Source organism: Temnothorax longispinosus, chromosome 4, assembly GCF_030848805.1.
Source record: "Temnothorax longispinosus isolate EJ_2023e chromosome 4, Tlon_JGU_v1, whole genome shotgun sequence".
Lineage (NCBI taxonomy): Eukaryota > Metazoa > Arthropoda > Insecta > Hymenoptera > Formicidae > Temnothorax > Temnothorax longispinosus.
Genome location: NC_092361.1, coordinates 14,553,387 through 14,574,261, shown reverse-complemented (window position 1 = coordinate 14,574,261; position 20,875 = coordinate 14,553,387). Strand labels below are relative to the sequence as shown.

Here is a 20,875-nt window from a genome sequence, read left to right as displayed (position 1 = left end):
ATATATATACACACTATTGTTAATTTTTCTATTTTCATGGTTTTTATTTTGTAGGTATGCGAACTTTCCATAGTCGGTAAAAAAATAATGATTTAGTAAGAGGTAAAATGAAATTTATTCACGGTTGGACGACTTTAATAAAATCGCATCGGTGCAATCTTGTTTTGAATTATTAATTCTTTTTCTTACTCCTTACTTCGACTGTTAATATTACCGAGGCGACGTTAACGCGTAACGAGTTTTTTAGGCCACGCATACTAAAGGGCAGTATTTATAGTCCAATCTTATATTTACGATCGTCTTAAGTACGATCTCGAGGTGCTATCGCTGAAATGACACTGAAATGTGCGTCAACGTTCCGAGAGAAATAGACACGTACTGTAATTTCATCCTCGTACTATAATTTCAGTTTACATCGCGATTCAGGGCCACTATTTGCAACGTCTGTTAACTTCTAACCGACTGTTAACTTTCGAAATTGCCAACATTTATTGCAAGTTAGAAGTTAACAGCTGATGTTGCAAATAGTGGCCCTCCGAGTTTTACTGTTTCTCGCATTCGCGTGAACGTTCTTTCTCGGTTCGCCGAAGAAAAATCCGGCCGGAAACGTTCGGGGATTTTTCGTGCGCGGTGCGAAAATGCAACGTGGACGAAGATGCGAGCAACACGCAAGCGCTCCGGCGCGGCACTCCCCAAGTGACCCAAGTCCCCAGACCTGCGGCCCACTTCGCGTCGCTCGGATTCGGCATCGGCGCCCGGCGGCGCACTTCAGTGACTTCAGTCGAAACGCGATAACCCGGAATCGGAGGTTGGCTATCGGGTGTTTGTGGGTGTTTGTGTCACGGAGCGTGAGGTCGTGAGGTGCGATACGTGCGACTGCGTCGTCCGACTTCCGAGTAAAATAGCGATCGTCCGCGTCCGGTCGCGCTACGCTACAGTTTTACGTGTGCGCCCACAGCTAAAACCCAGTGGCACGGCGAGTAAAACGGGGTCCCGCGCGTGAAACGAGGTAAATACACTCATCATCCGCATCATCATGTGGTATTCGGCAGGACGGCGATTATCGATTACGACTATTTACAGAATATTCCAGATAGGACGACGGGTGACGCATCGAATCGTGTGACGTATTTACCCTCTCGCGTCGTCCCTTGCCGGAATACGGCCTCGCACGAGTCCCTTCAATTTGCTGCACGTTCGCGTGCGTTGGCGTGTATTCGGTATAAGGAAACGCCGACCCATAATACAGTGCCGGGCACTGTAATCACGGTGGATTATACCGCGGCTCGATGATACGCGTGACCTTGCCGTCGTGAAAAATCGATCTGGACGGGACGGCGTACCGTCGTGTCGTTGCGTGCGTTCGAACCGTTCGAAACGTTCGAAACGTTCGAACCTCCTCGAGACGTTCTTTTATCTTCTTTTTCAAATAACAATCGGGAGTCGTCGCGTCTACTTCATCGAGTATTGATGCTTATCACGGATGAATAATACTGAATATGTATACATACGCATACACGCGCAAATTCGCATGTACACACATTCGTGTATCCGTATGTTAGTACGCGCGCGCATCTGCCCGTACATTTTCCAGGAAAAGTGACAACACGTATTACAGATTACAGATTACAGATCGTTGTTAAATCGCGATTACCGCGACGAGATATATATTACGTGTTATCTAGAAACGACGTTTAGTCCTAATCGTTCTAATACAGCGGCGAGGAACGAGGAGAATACGCCCTGCGAACATATTCGGTAAATTGCAAATTTGCTGCTTCGCTTCGCGACTTAAATTATTGCGTTTTCGCGAGTAACCATGCGAAATCTCCTTGCATCATCGCCTTTGCATCACTGTCGTAAACATTAAGCTCCGCCGCTTGCTACAAAGTACAACATCTGAAGTGATAAATACTGCTTATCAAATGTCTATTCCGCGTGTGTGTGAATCCTCTTCTTTTTATAGACCGAACAGTTGATGCGAACGTGTTAATATTCATCTCGTATTCATGCCTGTTACTAACTGTGTGTAATTGAGATAATTAATTTGCTGGGTCCTTCGCCTTCATTTCTAATATATCATCACTACCAATTGTTACAGTATAATAACGACATGCTCACAAAATTATTTGGCGAATGTTTATTAATGAGTCATTGATTGACAAATTTTTCTGTTTGTTGTGAATGTGAGTAATTATATGTCAGTTTCACATCGTGTCACTCTTTATCTCTTTCCTTGATAAGAGAGATAAAATTATTCAGTACTGAAAGACAATAAAACTGCAAGTACTGAAATATAAATAAAATTGAGATGATCTAGATACTTTTTATAGGTTATAGACTTATGTATGACTCAGAGGTTCTACGTTAAGTGGGGACAAGTATAGATTTTTTTCAGATATTTGTCCATGACACTCCTTGAAAGCGTAAAACCTTAATATCTTTAATTCTGTTGGGTATTTAACATTGTGCTTCTATATTTTTTACTTTTTATGAGCACTTTTTGTATAAGAAAACAATAAAGAGTATAATGTAATTAATATAAACTAAAAGATACAAGATTTTAGATATGTGAATTATAGTAAAACTTTCTTCAGGAATAACAGGAATATATATAACATTTATTTTTTAATGAAAAAACTAATATGTTTTTATTGTTTTTATTACGGCGATTTATTTGCTTTTTTAAATACAAAATATAAGTAAAATAGTATAATATTGATGTAAAAGTAAAGGATAAGTTTTTACTTTTAATAATTCTATATATTACACATTTTTAAGGTTGCCAATGCACATTCGTTGATCGGAGTTCCATTGATATTCTTTTTTTTCCTCAAAGCAGGCCTAGTTATAATAATAGGTTCTTTTTCAGCTAAAACAAAACCAAAAGATGACAACTTGGCAAGCACCTGGTGCGGGATTCTATCCAGGACAAGGTTCTGATCTTTTTCCTTCCGTTTTTTAATATATTTTTTTTTTATTACTATATTTTATTATGTTAACTGTGTTATATTCGGGGTCCATATCAAAAGCCATTCAATCAGCAGCTAGTATAATCACTTGCTTAAAAGGATATATCATTCCACCCACATTCGAAAGCACACTGTTCATATAATGATTATTTGTAGTCAACAATATTTGAGAGTAAAGCAAAATCAATTCTGCAGTAACATGTTGACATACTGATTGTCATCATTGACATGACTCTACAGTTCATATACTCATGTAATACAGCAGCAAATTATATCAAGCATAATCTGCAAGTGTCATGAAGAAGCCAATTGCGCACACAGTCATGGAAACTTAATTTTATACATAAAACACTCACTATGTAAAAGTAGTGGCTGCTGTTACTGCACAGAGTTCCTCAAATTGTTACTGCTTATCGAGGTTACATGCGCATTATATTGGAACGTCAATAATATTTATGTTTCTCAAATTTGACTGTGCAGGTCCATATCCGTATCCTCAACAGAATCCTGGGTACCCGCCACCACAGGAAGGCTACCCATATCCTCAACAACCAGGATATCCACCGCCTTACTCCGGTGGAAATCCACCAGGTAGATATACATATAATTCAAGAATGTTATTTAAAACACCTTAAGGCTGCGTTTCGATATTCACTGCAAATACTGAAAATCTATAATTTACGTAACGTACACTATAGATTTTTAGTACTGGCAGTGAATATCGGAACGCAGCCTAAATTAATGCAGTTATTTGCTCATCGAGCTTACTATTTTTTTTTATAGGTCCAGGATTTATACCTCCACAGGGTCCACCATACGGTGAAGCGCCGCCGCCAGTTGGTCCAGGATTCGGAGGGATACCTCCACAACATCCAGGGATGTACGGGTCCGGTGCTTATGCGGAAGATCCTATGCAGGATGAGATCAAAGGATTTGAGTTTAATGACAAAACTATCAGGAACGGTTTTATTAGGTAAATATCAGATATCATTCTTAAAAGAACTTGGTCCATTTTGGACTATCCGGGCCTAGTCATCAATCATATATAATTTTGTAAATAATAATAATATTAAAGAAAAAATAGTTCTAGATTTTCAAACCTCCACCAGAAGCAGTTCTGACCTCCTAATGACGTCATTTCATTCGATGGCTCATCATCGAGAGCTGTTCGGTCAAAATTGCTTCCGGCAGGGATTTGAAGATCTAAAACTATTTTTTCTTTAATACTACCATTATTATCTACAAAATTATACATGATTGATGACTGGGACTGATGGATAGCCCAAAACCCTTATGAAAATGGGCCAAGTTCTTTAATGTGCTTCAAAATATATGATGTGAGCATATACATAAATATATATTCTTCTTTTATAGGAAAGTGTATAGCATTTTGATGTGTCAGTTGGTCATCACTCTTGGAATGATTAGCCTGTTCCTTTATCATAAACCGACACAGCAATGGGTTATGAGACACTCAGAAGTATTTTGGATCGCTTTCGCCATGACTATTGTTCTGATCATATGTATGGCTTGTTGTACCTCTGTGAGACGTAAAGCTCCGATGAACTATATATTCTTGTTTCTATTTACATTGGCGGAGGCTCTCCTGATGTCTGTAGCTGCATCAACGTACAAATCGGAAGAGGTAAGTTGGTACAATTTTAATTCCACTGTATAGATGTGTTGGAATAACTCGTGTACTACATTATGTAAGTTATAATATGTAACAAACTTGATGTCTCTACATTGAAATGCTTTTGCAGGTCATGCTGGCCGTTGGAATTACAGCAGCGGTTTGTCTAGGGTTGACGTTATTTGCATTTCAGACGAAAATCGATTTTACCGGATTGCACACTGTCTTGTTTGTTGCTGTGCTCGTCTTAATTATTTTCGGTTTTATCGCAATGATCTGGCCCGGAAAAACTATGACTTTGGTTTACGCCGCGCTCGGCGCATTAATATTCTCTATGTATCTGATTTACGATACGCAAATGATGATAGGCGGAAAACATAAATTTTCTATCTCACCGGAAGAGTATATCTTTGCCGCGTTGAGTTTGTATCTTGATGTCGTCAATATCTTCCTGTACGTTTTAGCTATTATTGGCGCTTCGCGAGACTAATTGATGTCAATTATGATGTTTTGACTTGTGTTACAATTACTAAAGAATACACAGTTTTTACTTACCGCCGTCCTGCTCTGGCTCTCCACAGTTATTCTGAGAGCGCACTGTAGGCGAATAAACAATGAAGTACGAAGGGGCATGTATTGGCAAGTCTTTAATTTCTACGAAGATAGCTTTTACAAATTTTCAAAGATTAATATACACGAACAGCACACTTGTATTCCAAGTCTTTTGTCTAGGTCTATAAAGCATAACAAAGTATTTCCCATCGTTTTGGGGAGAAAACCAAATATAAATTCTTGTAATTGCTAATGTGTAGAATAGTATGTCATTATCATTATTATTATTATTATCATTATCATTATCATTATCATAAAGATGATTAATGTTGTTTCTTTGTCTGTCATTTTGGGTAATCATCACCAGAATCGTTTATTAAGAAGCAAATAGTCAAATTATAATTTTGATTTTTTTATTTCTTTAAAGGACTTGGATTTTTCCAATGTAATCAATGAATGTACACATCTAATTTAAAAGTACGTAAAAGCGATTATTAATATAATTGTTATAAATATATGTCATAGTGTGATAAAAATCCAGCATTAGTTATAGTATTATATTATCTGGACTTGACTGTAACTCCAGGCAACCTCAAGAGATGCACCTTGTTGCCTATACATACATATATATACATATATAGGAAGTTGAGATTGTGTTTATTCTTTGTTCATATTTGAATAATAAAACAAACGATTACTTCTCTCGTATTTATAACCTTTTTTTTTATTCCAGATAACAGTGTAGATAATAGTATGTTGCGATTTGCGATTCTTTGTCGACAAACATGTTGACACTGTTACTCATGATAAGACAATTTCCATGTAATGTTACCTACCATGACAATTCTATATATAACGTCATATTTGATGCGACTTAAAAGAAATAATTAGATGGAATAATCGTTACCAATACTTTCTACTTTAATAGCATTTTTAAAAAAATTAGAAAATCTATTTTAAATCATATACATAGTACATATTTCTGCCTTTAATGCTCACATAAAAAAATGTCTACATATAATTTATTTTTTATTTACTTGTCTGCAATTTTGCGTCTACAAAAGCTGTAGATTCATTCTACGTAGAGTATATATATGTGCGCGCGCGCATGTGTATCAGTGTGTGTAAGAAATAAAAACGACAAATTCGAAATTGCGAATATTTATATTTATAGTAAATCGGCCGTACACAAAACGGTAGAAGCTTTTGGTTTTAAATTCTCCCTAACTTAATATACAAATAAGCATGTGTGGTGCGATTATTCACGTAGGAAAGCGTCCAATGTCCAAAAAGATTATCAAGATTGAAAAGCCGACACACTCATACTCACACCACTCAACTTGGTAACAAATTGCAGCCTCGTAACAAACAACTTTTTTGTCCGTGCAACGATGCAATGTTTTACATGAAGCATGAAGGATTTCACCAGTGAAATCTGTGTTTCTCTTACCATCCACACAAACTTCCGTAAAGAAATTTTGTTTATATATCACACGTACAGTTATAGGTACAGTTACATATATCCATAAAACTGCGCGCGTACTTTTATACCTATTGACATTTATATAGGTATAATTAAAAAACCTAAGTTTTTAAATTATTGGATCAGCTAACAATTTTTTGTTAGCAATATATGTTTCGATTGCAGCATAAAAAAAAATTGTATTTTCATCAGATCAAAGGTGAGATTGGATTATACCTGATCAGGCAGTGTCGTGAAGTGTTTCTGTTATTATGCTTTTTAAGTTACGCTCTAAATCTATATCGAGGGATCTATCCCAAGTGGCACGAGCTGATATATAGTTCGTTCTGCGCCGTTAAAATAAATAATATATAAAATTAGCAGCACCGATTCGAACTTCTCTCTACCCTTCGATCGACCGTCACTCTGTCGGGCGCGTCTTGTGGTTCCTTGCCGTGAGTCTTGTCCAATATTGCTTCCGCTAGTTCGCTAAATGCTCGATCGATATTAATATTCGCCTTCGCCGACGTTTCCATAAATCTAATGCCATGTTCTCTCGCTATCTATAAGCAAGAAAAAGATTTTGTTTGAAGAAACCATGCTTGAAGGGACAAAAAGGTTTTATCGCGTTGCCCGTAATACACTAAAAGTTATGTATAAAATATTTACCGCTTCTCCCTTTTCTGTACTGACAACGCGTTTTTCTTCCATATCACTCTTATTTCCTAATATCATTTTCTCCACATCTTCATTTGCATGCTATAAGAAATATTTATGGAAATTATTGTTACATGTTTGTTTTAATAAATGTACAAATAAATTTGTGAATATATGGAGTTAAACTATACTTACTTCATCGATATTCCTCAACCACTTGACAATATTTTCAAACGTCTTTTCATTAGTGATATCGTACACAAGCATAATCCCCATAGCCCCTCTGTAATATGACGTGGTAATAGTGTGGAATCTCTCTTGCCCAGCTGTGTCCCTGCAGATAAAGAAGCACATAAATAACACAGATAAGTTGAAACATACACCTGACGACTCACCATATCTGTAGTTTGATTTTCTTTCCTCTTAATTCCACTGTTTTGATTTTAAAATCGATACCTAAGAGAGAACAAAAACATAGTTTTACTCTTATATTCCATTAAACAAAAGGATAAAATATTTTAAAATATCTAGAAACTACATATGTATATTTTATGCATAATTATTATCAAAAATTCGACACATTAATGGAAAGTTTATAGTTTTTACTTTTTATTCCCACAAAATCATCTTTTGTGTAGATATATATATATATATAGAGAACGAGAACAACTTGTATATTATTTATAAAGTTAGTTACATCCTTTTTGCAACTTATGCAACGATGATATTTATGCTCCGAACGGATGTGTGACCCCGCTAAAACCTCGCGAAAACAAAGCGCACCGATTGCTTTTTGCTCTCAAAGAAAAAACACGCTGGTAATTACATCCTGATCGCCGTGCGTATGTACGACATGCACGCACGTGTGTGACTGTGTGACTCTCGCACACGGAAACGAGGCAGGCTCGGCGATCGGCTCGATTGCCGTCGATTGGGTCGGATTTTATGGAACGAGGCGCGACGGCCGTCCGTAATTCGCACAATCGAGGTGTCGCATTCTAACCTAATCGCCGGGCAAGGAAAACGCGAGTCAGGCTCGCGTCGTCGACGAGAGAAGCCTCCGCGACTTTGCCGGCCTCTTCGATCTCGTACTTATTCTCGTATTCCCACTTTTTCCCTCGCTCTCGCTCTCTCTCTCTCTCTCTCTCTCTCGTTTTCTCACCTATCGTGGAAATGAACGTGGTGGAGAAGGCATCGTCCGAGAAACGGAAAAGTATGCAGGTCTTGCCGACGCCGGAGTCGCCGATGAGGAGCAGCTTGAACAGGAGATCGTAGGTTTTCTTCGCCATTTCGTCGCCGAGGCTGGCCCGCGTCGAGGAGTAGGCGCCGCGGCGGAGCGGAGGAAGTAAACAGAGTAAAAGGAGCACGGGGGCACGAGCTTGGTTGCGGCGGTTGGAGCTGCGGTGGCTCGCGGTCGGCGCGGCTGGTTGTCGCGATCAGCAGTCAGCGGCAGCGACGATGCTCCGTATACATCGAACGTTACGCACCGGTTATAGTCGCTCAAGGTCGAACGAGGGCGCGTCTCCCGACTCTCCCGACGAGCTGCGACGTACAAGTATATACGTGTGTGGACGCCGCGGACGTATCGTGCCGTATCATACGGGCGAACCGGTCGCGGTTCGCGGTGAGGCGGCGGACTATTAAAAGACGGCGCGACGTCACGCGACGCGGACGGCGGCGCGGGCGGCGGAGTCAGTCGGCGGAGTCAACACGACGCAGAAGCCATCGGGGGTAGACGCTAGACGCGGGGTGACTTTCGGCTCGGCACTCGGCACGCTCGCTCGATTTCTCCTTCTCTTTCTCTTTCTTTCTCTCTTTGTCTCTTTGTCTCTCTTTCTCGCTCGCTCTCTTTCTTTCTCTCTACACGGCGTTCGCTATACTTCGGACTTCGGAGCTCGGCCGACGGCCGACCGACAACGTGGAAATCGAGCGACGATCCGGTGTTACCGGCTGAATGAGAGTGCGACTCGCCGCGGCGTCGGTCGGCGCCGTCGGCCGTCGGCGGTAGAGACCCTCGAATTAGGCCTGAACAGAAGCTGATTTATAATTTTAAGACGATGTTTAAGGCATTGTCTTTGGTGACGCACAATACACTGCCTTATGTCTCAAATGTCTCTTAAACGTGTGTACAAAGAGTCAACGTTCGTAAGACTTAAATTGAGACACAAGACGGTATTGCGCGTTATTTAAAAACAAAGATTTTTAAAGCATAAAACGTCTTAAAATTATAAGTCAGTCAGTCATATATAAGTTATAAGTATCCTTCTCTCTTGCAGAATTTTGCAAAAAATCGCCTTATGGTCAGACTCTAATTCGAGGGTCTCTAGTCGGCGGTCTGAAACTGCAGTACATATGTAATGGTATCCTTTCGACGGGATCCTACTCGCTATCGCGAGGGATCACTTATCTACGCCGATTTTGCGCGTCAGCGAGGGGAAAGGTTGGGCGTTCACGCGTAATCTACATCTACTTACGTGTGTACAAAGTTAACTATGTTTAACGTGTCATCTATGTAAATAATAAGTAATATATAGAGAGGATCATGGAGAGAAGAGAGAGAGAGAGAGAGATTTATATATTTTGTTAAAAATATTGGAAATTTATATATAGGTTGCAATTTTTGTTTCTCTCTCAGCGCTATTGTTTTAAAAATTAAAAACTTAACAAAATGCAGGTTTTAAAGATTTTGATTTTGATTCCTGTACAAAAACAAAATAAACGTTATACATTGTGTGTATTGCAACTAGACAATTGTATACTGCTTTTTGTCGTTTATAAGCTTAAAAGTTTATAAGTTTAAAAGCTTATAAAAATCAGCGTAAATAATATTATATTAATGTTTATGCGTTTTTATATCACTCTGTATTGTTGATAAATTAAAATTGAAATGCATTTAATCTAATTTAGTTTAAAACTATTTATTTTTGTAGGACCGTTTGCAAAAATACAGTTTGAAGAAATCAATTAATCAATCGATCATTAAATTTATAATGATTAACATTGTTTGTATTTTCTACGTGAAAAAGGTGCTTTTGGAATAGCTATTATTTTGATGTCCGATAACAAAAAATTATATTATGTGACGTTACCATGTATTTGGTAAAAAATAATATTTTCTCATTAGGGTCTACCTAGGATATTTTCGGCTTAAATTTTATACTGTGAGACACACGTTTCTGTCTATGATAAATCATATTTTCAGGATTTATAAATTTGCGTGAACATTTATTTATATTTCGAATATTAAACATCAAAAGCGGGTTTTTTTTAGATGTCACGTAGGCATTATGGTAATAATATAAAAAATAATTCGGGAAATACTGATATACGACATATCTTGTTTTCGATGAAGATTAAATTTATATGTTGCTTTTGTATGCTTTATAGGTATCCGTATCGGTATGATGTAATGAGAATCTCATTCTCGAATTTCCAATACATATCAAATTGCTTCCTGCTATATCGTAAATTAAATAGTGATTATTCCGCGATTATATTATAGGTACCTACATACAGGATTAATATTTTATTTTAACGCATGGATTTATGCACAGCATATCAGATATGCGTTTTTTACGCTTCGAGATACGTGTTCAATTTCGTGTATTAATTTATTCCGTGTATATTATACAAAACACGCGCATTTATATGCCCATTTCTATCAATGTAAATTAATATAACTTTAATCTAATGGTTCTATCAATGCAGTTTCTAGTTCTAATATTCTTATAGAACTAGAAAAAGATAAAAAATAAGTTAAACCGCGATTAAAGTTAATCTGCATTGATGTAGAAATGGATATTAATTAATCAAATTTCATAATTTTATTTAATACAAATTGTATTTATATAGTTTCAGTGCATACGAGCGTGCCTTCTTGTATTCTCGTTAATTGCCGCGTTAGTTGCTGATATCATATAATTATATATGACATCGACGTAAGCGTAGATTATGACGTCGGTTACTCGATTTCCATGTTTCTTATCAGTTCCGTCGAACAGTAAAGTCATACATATTTAATTGCGGTTCAGACGTGAAAACTCTGGCACATATATATTTGTCTTTCCTCGTTGCAATACGCAGCTATATGATATTCGAAACGTGCTTGTGCGTTGGTCTCGCTCTGCTCTTTCGCAAACATACATACCAAAGATAGCTAACTTGGCCCACGTGGGCGGGAGTTTCCTCCGTTCCCCCTTCGCCGCTGCCTCTGCTCCATGATATACATATTTATTGTCATCGCACGTCTGCGGTATGGTATACGCCTGCTCAAATATCGAAGATAAAAGAGACAAGGAAGAAATCTTATATGAAAGAACTTAGCCGCTAAAGTCTCGCAAGAACTATATAGTTGGACAGTTCTTGAAAAAAAAGAGATCTTAGGAAAACGACACTGCTTTTCAGTATTTCTAAATTTACATCTTTTTGGGGGTACAAAATCGAGATTTGACCGGCAATAGTAGCTTAACAATGCAAATAAAAATAATGTAATATTATATAAGAATGCGTAATTCAAGATCGATTTTGTAGGGCTGAGTAGCCGTACCCCAAGGTTTCGCATGAATCAGACATATATATTTTATCACAGGGACTTATATACATGCATTCTCGCATGCGCGCGATTTCTTGTGATGAGAATGCGCGTGACCAATATTCTCAAAAATATCCCACACACATACGTAAATTTTAGTGCTCGGCTCTCTCAGTCGCGAATATATTTCATTACACACTATATATACGATGATTAAAGAAAACTTTAGAAACATTTACTTACAATGTTATTTAACTGCTTAAAACATTTATTTATCGTGCCAATTATTTGTACGATATTTCTGCAGTTTCTCTCATTTCTGATGTAACAAATATAAATCAACTGCGGATATGTAAAGATATAAATTACATTTTTATTATTTAAGAATTTGAGGATATTTACAAGTATTTTTGTGTGTTCAGGAAACTTCATCAGTATATATTCTGACAGAAAACGAAATTATTAAACAACGTGGATGCGCGCATGGAAAACTTCGCTTTAAATCGCTTAATTAATAATTACGAGAAATGACATCAATAATATGTTGAAATAGATAATAAGATGTTATTAATTCTGAAATAACTTCAATAACGATATATGAACGGTAATAAAAGATGTAAAAATGTGTGTGGTCCCCAATAAGCGCTTCTAGGCACGATACTGTGGAGATGGAGACAGTCACGTGATCATTCATACGCACGCGCGCGAAAACGGAGCTAGGAGCTAGGATGATCGAATTGGTTCCCACGGTTTGGGAACTGTGGGAACGTGGGAACACTGACCGCGTGGCCCGCGTGCGAGTCGTGCGACACTGTTCACATCACAGTTCACAGTAGTCACAGTGATCGCTGCTGTGCGCCACGACGACGTGCACTGTGTAGCGTGTACGTATGTCGAGGGCGTTTACGTACGACATAGCAGATCGTAGGTGACTCGGGTGACCGTCAGCGACGCGCACGTTGTCGGTCGGTGTCGCGACGAGCTCGGGATCAGCGGAGTCGACGGAACCATGGCAGCTAAGATGCAGCTCCCGTTCGAGCCACCGAGCTCGGCGAGTTCCGAGAGGTATGCGAGAAGACAGTCTTTTCCGTAATTATGCAGCATATTTTCTTCTTGTCAACGTTTATCGGAAATCAATGAGTATTCCGTTGTATGCTCGTTGAATTTTTCAGTGAAGACGGTGACGTATGCCTGGACGACCGCGAGATTTTTCTTGCCGACGAGTTGTGCGAGGATGTCGAGCATTACAGGCACTCCGACGTCGGCACGCCGCAATCTCCGAGGCCACCGTCCACAGGTAAATCCCATTTATTGCGGGCTCTCTCGCGAGGATTCTCAACCTGATATTCCTGAAGAACGACTTTATATCACATGCCCGAGAGAGAGAGAGTTCGGTTTAATTTCACATGTGGGTAGCGATTTATTTTATTTGCTAGCAAAACCTGTCAGTAGAACCTGTTGGTAGATATCCTCTTATATTAAAGTACCTGATGATAAATTTCTTACATATGTGCAAGTGCATAATTCAGTTTATTTATACGTAGCTGATAAGGAAATGGTCTGTAACAGCTTAAGTCAGTTATCCATTGACAATCAATCATCTTAATATAGATTGCATCGGGAATAAAAATATCTTATCAGTGAACGAAATAATTGTAACGAGATAAAATATGAGCTTATGCTTTTATAAGTAACGTATATGAATATAATGCATAGTTTAATACATCTTATATTTAAGTCCTATATAGATGCACTGTTTACAGAATCAATACTCCCATGAAGCTGTACCTGTAAAAGGAAAATCAAACAATCCAATGCCTTAAGTTCCTTAATGAACTCCTAGAGGACAGCCAATACAAAATATATAGAAGGTTCTCTTCTTACCTTTAATCCTATTCCCATTCCTTTTATTAATTAAATCCTTTTACATATCATAAAAAATAAAATAAAAAGATATATGCATAAGGGATAAAAATAAGTATTGATTATTACTTAGAAATAACAAAGAAAAGTATATTAATGTAATTATAACAGGTTCTCAAAAATCACCACGATCACGCAGGCAGCGCACTACTAGCATGTCACAATCAAGTAAGAAGACGTCCGCGGAATCTATTCTCAGGAGCAAAACGCGAACCATTTATACAGCTGGTAGACCGCCTTGGTATAATTCGGCTGGTCAACAAGTAGAACCTTTTGTAATCGGTTAGTAATATTTATTATTAATTTAATTAAAATTGCTCTTTAATTTATAACTCGATACTTGATTTAAATTTTCTGTATGAAATAAATGTAAACTTTTATTACTGGGGAATATATTTGCGATAGGTATCTGTGGAGGCAGCGCTTCTGGGAAAACAACAGTGGCAACTAAAATTATAGAATCTCTGGACGTACCGTGGGTGACCCTTCTTAGTATGGATTCCTTTTATAAAGTGCGTAAATATTCTGATCAAAATATTCTGATCAATAGAGTTTACTAGAAATATCTTCTTTTACAGTTTAACAAAGTTGTCATTAGCATGATGGAAAATCATATGGCTGTAGACATTACTGAATATTTGTCTTATAGGTATTAAACGAGAAGCAGCACGAGATGGCTGCACACAACGAGTACAACTTTGATCACCCTGACGCTTTCGATTTCGAACTTCTCAAGACTACATTGCAGCGTTTGAAGGAAGGACGCATGGTAGAAGTTCCTATTTATAATTTTGTAACGCATCGTAGAGAAAGTAGAACGGTAAGTTAATTGGTTGCGGTTTTTACTTATCATGTAAGAAATTAATTTGTACAAGTTTTTTTTTTCTTTGCTTGGAAGAAAACCATGTACGGCGCCAATGTCATTATCTTCGAGGGAATACTTACGTTTTACAATACGGACGTCTTGAAGGTAAATCGGTAAAAAAGATAATTTTAAAGGTTGGAAAAAATGTCGAAAGAGAGTAACAAAATAGATAAACGTTTCATCAAGCTGTGCGACATGAAAGTTTTCGTCGATACTGATGCGGACGTCAGACTGGCCAGGCGTTTACGAAGGGATATTTCACAAAGAGGTAGAGACTTGGAGGGTGTATTAAAACAGTACAGTAAGCACGTGCAGCCGGCTTTTTATTATTACATAGCGCCTCTTATGGTTCATGCGGATATCATTGTGCCACGTGGAGGAGAAAACGAAGTGGCGATAGAACTAATCGTGCAACACGTTCATACTCAACTTCAGTTGGTGAATTTCTAACTTTTATTTTGGACTTTATTACATAATTATTACCGGTTTTAACGATCTCTATGCCACTTTCAGAGAGGCTTCAAGTTAAGGGAGAAATTGGCGCACTCGTATATCGGTCAGCCGTTGCCTTCGTCTTTGTACTTACTTCCGGACACGCCACAGATAAAGGGTCTTCACACGTTTATACGAAATAAGGAGACCTATAGAGATGAATTTATTTTTTATTCTAAGCGCTTGATTCGTCTAGTCATCGAATATGCGTTGTCTCTACTGCCTTTTGAGGTAAATACAAACGTACAGGAACATTATTCAGTGCTATTTGTTTGTTTGTTTGTTTGTCGATTTCTCGTTTTACCAGTCCTTTTAAATTGATTCCATTATAATTATCGCAATTTTTATGGATAAGAGTTGTAGGCAAAGCGCCTAATTTTTGGGTATGTTATAATATATCATTTTTATATGAAGGATGTAACTGTCGAAACACCGCAAGGGGTGTTGTACGGTGGCAAGCGAGGTGCAACGGACAAGATATGCGGCGTGTCGATATTGCGCGCCGGCGAGACTATGGAGCAGGCTGTTCGGGACGTGTGCAAGGATATACGCATAGGAAAAATTCTTATCCAGACTAATCAGCAGACTGGCGAGCCTGAAGTAAGTACTTGATAACTACACAAGTATACTCTTGGTCGCAGGACGATAATTCATTTAATTTCTTGTATCCAGTTATATTATCTCCGATTACCAAAGGACATTAAAGACTACAGAGTAATATTGATGGATGCCACTGTTGCGACTGGTGCTGCTGCTATTATGGCAATTAGGGTGCTCTTGGATCACGACGTTGCTGAGGAAAATGTGCTGTTGGCGTCATTGCTGATGGCCGAATCCGGCGTACATTCGATTGCATACGCTTTCCCACGAGTGAAAATCGTTACCTCCGCGTTGGATCCCGAGATAAATGAGAAATTCTATGTACTGCCCGGTATCGGCAATTTTGGCGACAGGTACTTCGGTACTGAGCCATCTGATGATTAAGGTGATTTATAGATCTCTATTTAAAGTTCTTATATTCGCTACGTTGTGTAAATTGTGATACAAATGCAGATATCAATAATCTATCACATCTTTAGCAAAAATTACGTTATTTTATCACTTTTATATACATATGTGCCTCATCCTTATTTATAGTTTTATTATTAAGACCAGCTTTTCTACTGCTATTTTCATATGCGATGTTGGTTTTAAATGTCAACTTATGCTTAAAGAGGCGTTGTGCCAACACCACCGGTTTCCGCGATATCGGCAGCAGTGCCACGCAATTGTCTGTAGCCTCGTGAACTAGCTCGATGAGAGCGTCTCCACGAATCCAGATTGCTACCACCGGGATTGCTTGGCGGGCTCAGAAGATAGGTTATTAAACGGTCCAATGCGGCCAAGTCTTCGCTTGTATTGCCAGAATTCGCTAAGTTTTTGTGCGACCGTAAATCTCCACTTATCATTTCCTCGACGTTTCCATTATCTTTTATGTTGCCTCTACCCGCGGTTCCGCGACCATGAAGACCAAACCGAGAGCCAATCTATAATCGTTTTAAAAAACTGTTAAAGAAGGCTATTAAAGAATATAAATATATACTAATTTATATATTACAAAATTTATAATAATTATTTATAATAATTAGATATTATTACAAAATATTTAAATTGATGTGATATTAATACCTCTTCCGGTCCATGTTGCCCATAACTAAGTCTTTGTACTTTTCTGAAAGTTTCGTCATTTATCGCTTCTCTGACTGCTTCGTTTAGCGTACGTTCCAACGCTCGTTGTTTAGTTTTACTCAGTCCATCGTAGAAACTAATTCGAATGAGTATTTTAATGGGGGAAATTATTACATTTTTAAATTAATTATAATATATATAACATAATTAACTATATACATTAGAATCATAATATATATAGGCTGCATTCCGATATTCACTGTCAGCAGCTGTCAGTACTGAAAATCTATAATATACGTGACGTAAAATATAGAAAAATATAGATTTTTAGTACTGACAGTGAATATCGGAATGCAGCCATTGTTTTACGTTATTATACTTTATGACTTATATAGGTAGAATAAGATATAGTGTAATGTCATAATTTTGAATGTTTACACTTGCAGTTATCTTTTTACCTTGAATCCAAGGAACTGTTATCTCTAGAGATATTCTTATCGCGAACCAGCCGGATGTCGTGCTCCCAGAACCGACGCAGTTCCGGTGTTGACGTGTACGGTGCGGCCACCTCTTTAATCTACGGTCGCAAGCAAGTGATTACGATGAAAATAAAAATAACGTATGTGCGATAAGAGCGGATTACACATATTATTTATCACAATCGGCGAATTTGTCGTATCGCGATGTAATTTGCGTAAGCCGATGGTGAAGTTGTAATTAACGACGCCACGTGTATGTCGTGTTAGTGACGTAATAATACGAACGATGCAAATTACAGCCGCAATTTGCGATTGTTCTCGGCCATTAACGAGCTATGTCGCGTGCTAACTTTAATTACCTTCAAGACGATTATCGCCGTAATAAAGATGCACATTACGTTGATAAACGTCAGACACGCGCTGATAATACCGTTGCAGAAGAACTCGACGGGCAAGTAATCACTGTAGATATATGTATAGGAACTATTAAAGTTTGTGTAAGATTCGCCTTTGATATGGGGCATTTTTATAGGCCGATATATGAGCCATATGCATCCCAGAGCCCAAAATAAGCCCTGCGAAAAAATAAAAACGAGCTTTCAGTTCGATCAATGTAATTACACTAATCCATTGATGACTGCCTGAACAAAGAAGGGAGAAAAACAGATATCTTTAAACAACATATGTCTAATTATTATTATATAGGCTTTACTTTTTACTACGATATATATTAATATTGTTTTCTTACGCAATTAACGACTGGCGGTAGTAACGAAGCTGATATGGCGACGCCAATTAACGGTCCATTGCTGCCTTGCAGTAAAGCGACTGCGACACCTGTGCCAGACGGAAGGGCCCAAAGAACACCCATCCAGAGTGATCTATAGTTGCCTCTACAGGAATTGTCACTTTTAGATAAAAGTTAGAATTATATTCGATTTTATATAATTAAAAGCTGCATGCAATCTACTGCGTTATTATTAATAGTAGCATGTCTGGTCTGATTTTTCTGTGATATATCCACCTGCCCTTCATTTCATCGGTCGGCCAATCATTATAACCCCATGGCATTTCGGTTGTACCGAGGATGAGGCCAAATATGAAGCCGAAGAGTATTGATAGGAAGATACCGAGCATCAAGCTCTTCAGGCCGACCAGTTGCAGGTCTCGGTCGGCTATGATCGTCCCGAAAGTCAGAGACATCACAGGTCCCTTTGATCAACGAGACGATCAAAAGTGTGAGGTGACGCGCGAACATTGTTTGACGACTAGCAAAGTTGCATTAAATTTTACCATGAGGGGAGAAACCAGCATGGCTGCGACGACATTGGTTGCACTGTTCTCGACGAGACCAAGTGCAGCGAGGCAGCTGTAAGATCGTAATTTTCACATAGTTGACTATTGTTAACACAACTTACTTATTGCGGCAAAACGTCATAAAGTCTATGTTTCATGTTCGATATTCTACAATGCCTTCAATCCGAAAAACATGATAAAATATAAATCGCCAAATAAGTGACAAAGAGGAATTTCAAAAATAATATTAGAGGACTGTTCTCTCGTGGTCACGTACGAACTTACCGGAAATCTGTTTTGATTACTTATTTTATCTAGAGATAATGTATATAAGGGTAATAGGGGTAGTTTGGCTTCTTACTCCGCGGTTAATACCAGACTTATGTAATCGAAAGTAAGATCACCGCCACTGCGAACGCCATCGACCACCTGTTTCACCGTCAATTTCGATCTGATAGATCCCACGAAATCGTTCCAAGCGTTCTTACGGTCCTCCGATTCTTTCCGTCTGATTGGCAGGAAACACGCGTGTCAGATAATATCTCACAAATGTATCTCCGCTCTTAAATCTCATTTAGCAAAAGTCAATTAGAGAAACCTGCGAGCAACGTCGTCCTTGACAGCCAGCGATCCCGCACCGTTCACACCGCTATACGTACATTGCGTCGGGATTACGCTAAAAATAAAAAATCAATAGCCAAAGTCATGACTCCGAGCGCATTGGAGCTCGCTCGTGCGATTTTTCTTTTAGCTCAGCGTAAAAATCACCTTACTATCGAGTTCATTTTAACGCCGATACCCATCTCGGTGAGGCAATGTATGCAATTTTCGCAGGGTTCTCCGGCGGGCACCGGAAATATCACCTTTCACCAAAAAGCCAGTTTGCATTGACGTTTGGAAATATACATAGATAAAAATGTATCCGCAACTCTTACCATACCTCATAATACATGTCTTCCTTGTCCTTGCACCACACGACGTGCTCTACTCTCAGTTTTTTGAGAAGCTCTTCCAGTACCTGCGAAAGTTGAGCAAACCACATAAATACATAATTTGATAAGTATGAATCTCGATCTGAAATTAAATTGTAGAAATATTTCCGAAAAGGATCCTGATTTATTTAGAAGCTAAAAAGTTAGTAAAGAAATTAATCTTGAAATCAGCATATTCTTAATGAAAAAAATTCTGAGAAATTTTGTAAGAATTGAGACTGATGAAAAATTCTGAGACATTTTTCCACCAGGGTATATTTTATTTATTCATAATTTTGATGGTTTACCCTGATGAAAATATTTCATAAAAAATATAATACAATTTTACTGAAATGTATTTAAAATTCTCTCTCAGTTGACCCCACACATTTCATTATTATTCTACCAATATTTCAGTAAAAATTCAGTTTTTAATTAAATTCAGTAAATTTTATGATATCTCTAATATCTCAAAAAATTTGTTATTACTTTTCAATAGTGTAACTTAACTTTCTTTATATTTCAGTATTATATATTACATTTTATAAGGAAAATTATGATTTATTTAGAAATATATTAAGTAATTTTTCAGTAACTTTTATTTTACTTGTCATTGATTTCATAGTACTTTCAGCAAAATATTTCCATCAAGGTATTATAATTATCTTTTGTATCTTCATACTGTGTAATATCTATATCTTTTAATATCCTCTATACTGTTACCGTTTCCATCGACACGAAAACCGGCGTTTTCGATCGCGAGGGGTATCCGCGAGAACGTTTCCTAGGTTCAACGCCGACGTCGATACCGACGTCGTCGTCGTCATCGTCGTCACCGTGACCACCGTTTTCGATCGTGAGTAATTGCGCGCGGGTTTTGGCCTCCTTCAGACGAAGGTCCACCTTCGGCGCCGCGATCTTATTCTTGCTCTTCTCACTCTTCTTCGAGCACTTCAGCGGCACGCCGAACACAAGTTCGTGCTCGTGGCTCAGAGTGGGAATGCAGACCAAGAATACGACACCTCCGGGCATGTTTGTTCCGCGTTGACAACTTTATTGCACGAGAATCACTCACGCGATCTGCCTCGTGCGATCGCCAGGGCTGTTCTGCCTCATCTCGGTTTCGCCGAGCGATCTTTCGGAAGATCGAAGGTGCAATTCATTCATCGGCCAACGATAATTGCTTTATTGCCTGGCTCGTAATTGCCCCGTGAGTGAAGATGACTTTAGATGACTTTACGATGCTGTTTTCGGACGGTCGTGACATCAGAAATATTCGATACGGCGATTGGAAATATTCTTGCTTGGAAGTACTCGAATTAAAAATTACATAGTTACAGAAACATTTACAGTTCTTGTTATTTTTCTTTTTAA

The 20,875-nt window shown here is 38.3% G+C and overlaps 4 protein-coding genes across 9 annotated transcripts; 2 read left to right on the top strand and 2 right to left on the bottom strand.

Annotated features, from left to right (window-relative positions):
- The first annotated feature begins 686 nt into the window (after positions 1-686).
- Lfg (Glutamate NMDA receptor-associated protein 1 lifeguard) lies at positions 687-5,865 on the top strand. 3 transcript variants are annotated; one of them, XM_071774950.1, is made up of 7 exons: positions 687-1,009; positions 1,084-1,758; positions 2,873-2,936; positions 3,453-3,563; positions 3,756-3,945; positions 4,347-4,617; positions 4,736-5,865. In XM_071774950.1, the coding sequence occupies exons 3-7, from the start codon at positions 2,891-2,893 to the stop codon at positions 5,093-5,095; spliced, it is 978 nt and encodes a 325-aa protein (XP_071631051.1). In that variant the 5' UTR covers positions 687-1,009; positions 1,084-1,758; positions 2,873-2,890; the 3' UTR covers positions 5,096-5,865. The 3 variants fall into 3 exon arrangements, with proteins under 3 accessions (XP_071631051.1, XP_071631050.1, XP_071631052.1); XM_071774949.1 differs by lacking the exon at positions 1,084-1,758 and having other exon boundaries at positions 689-1,009; XM_071774951.1 differs by lacking the exons at positions 1,084-1,758; positions 2,873-2,936 and having other exon boundaries at positions 690-1,009.
- A 437-nt stretch (positions 5,866-6,302) lies between these two features.
- On the bottom strand, positions 6,303-8,873 carry Rab10 (RAS oncogene family member Rab10). The gene is made up of 5 exons (XM_071774957.1): positions 8,439-8,873; positions 7,672-7,732; positions 7,472-7,610; positions 7,289-7,378; positions 6,303-7,182 (listed from the first exon to the last, which is right to left on the bottom strand). Exons 1-5 carry the CDS (start codon positions 8,563-8,565, stop codon positions 6,997-6,999), a joined length of 603 nt encoding a protein of 200 aa, XP_071631058.1. The 5' UTR covers positions 8,566-8,873; the 3' UTR covers positions 6,303-6,996.
- Positions 8,874-12,519: 3,646 nt separating this feature from the next.
- LOC139810975 (uridine-cytidine kinase-like 1) lies at positions 12,520-17,748 on the top strand. Of its 4 annotated transcripts, none has more exons than XM_071774944.1 (11): positions 12,520-12,896; positions 12,980-13,104; positions 13,842-14,012; positions 14,136-14,242; positions 14,380-14,550; positions 14,629-14,700; positions 14,782-15,033; positions 15,109-15,318; positions 15,502-15,687; positions 15,760-16,072; positions 17,202-17,748. In XM_071774944.1, the coding sequence occupies exons 1-10, from the start codon at positions 12,817-12,819 to the stop codon at positions 16,069-16,071; spliced, it is 1,686 nt and encodes a 561-aa protein (XP_071631045.1). In that variant the 5' UTR covers positions 12,520-12,816; the 3' UTR covers position 16,072; positions 17,202-17,748. The 4 variants fall into 4 exon arrangements, with proteins under 4 accessions (XP_071631045.1, XP_071631044.1, XP_071631043.1 ...); XM_071774943.1 differs by lacking the exon at positions 17,202-17,748 and adding an exon at positions 16,302-16,737 and having other exon boundaries at positions 12,521-12,896; XM_071774942.1 differs by lacking the exon at positions 17,202-17,748 and having other exon boundaries at positions 12,523-12,896; positions 15,760-16,172.
- LOC139810972 (uncharacterized) lies at positions 16,087-20,870 on the bottom strand. The gene is made up of 12 exons (XM_071774940.1): positions 20,225-20,870; positions 19,471-19,548; positions 19,299-19,393; positions 19,129-19,206; positions 18,892-19,038; positions 18,528-18,603; positions 18,259-18,446; positions 17,983-18,127; positions 17,594-17,809; positions 17,214-17,332; positions 16,756-16,891; positions 16,087-16,613 (listed from the first exon to the last, which is right to left on the bottom strand). The coding sequence occupies exons 1-12, from the start codon at positions 20,531-20,533 to the stop codon at positions 16,296-16,298; spliced, it is 1,905 nt and encodes a 634-aa protein (XP_071631041.1). The 5' UTR covers positions 20,534-20,870; the 3' UTR covers positions 16,087-16,295.
- Positions 20,871-20,875: the final 5 nt, after the last annotated feature.

Bases quoted from the DNA above. Each gene is read 5' to 3' on its own strand.
- LOC139810972 (XM_071774940.1), bottom strand. From the start codon at position 20,533: ATGCCCGGAGGTGTCGTATTCTTGGTCTGCATTCCCACTCTGAGCCAC. The intron at 18,604-18,891 runs GTAAGAAGCCAA...ACGATCTTACAG, and splicing joins AGTCTGGTATTAACCGCGGA to CTGCCTCGCTGCACTTGGTC. The intron at 16,892-17,213 runs GTAAAAAGATAA...CATTCGAATTAG, and splicing joins AACAGTTCCTTGGATTCAAG to TTTCTACGATGGACTGAGTA.
- Rab10 (XM_071774957.1), bottom strand. From the start codon at position 8,565: ATGGCGAAGAAAACCTACGATCTCCTGTTCAAGCTGCTCCTCATCGGC. The intron at 7,733-8,438 runs GTGAGAAAACGA...GTTCTCTCTTAG, and splicing joins CACGTTCATTTCCACGATAG to GTATCGATTTTAAAATCAAA. The intron at 7,379-7,471 runs GTAAGTATAGTT...TATTTCTTATAG, and splicing joins GGTTGAGGAATATCGATGAA to CATGCAAATGAAGATGTGGA.
- LOC139810975 (XM_071774944.1), top strand. From the start codon at position 12,817: ATGGCAGCTAAGATGCAGCTCCCGTTCGAGCCACCGAGCTCGGCGAGT. The intron at 12,897-12,979 runs GTAATTATGCAG...TGAATTTTTCAG, and splicing joins GCGAGAAGACAGTCTTTTCC to TGAAGACGGTGACGTATGCC. The intron at 14,701-14,781 runs GTAAATCGGTAA...CGTTTCATCAAG, and splicing joins ACAATACGGACGTCTTGAAG to CTGTGCGACATGAAAGTTTT.
- Lfg (XM_071774950.1), top strand. From the start codon at position 2,891: ATGACAACTTGGCAAGCACCTGGTGCGGGATTCTATCCAGGACAAG. The intron at 3,564-3,755 runs GTAGATATACAT...TTTTTTTTATAG, and splicing joins CTCCGGTGGAAATCCACCAG to GTCCAGGATTTATACCTCCA. The intron at 3,946-4,346 runs GTAAATATCAGA...CTTCTTTTATAG, and splicing joins ATCAGGAACGGTTTTATTAG to GAAAGTGTATAGCATTTTGA.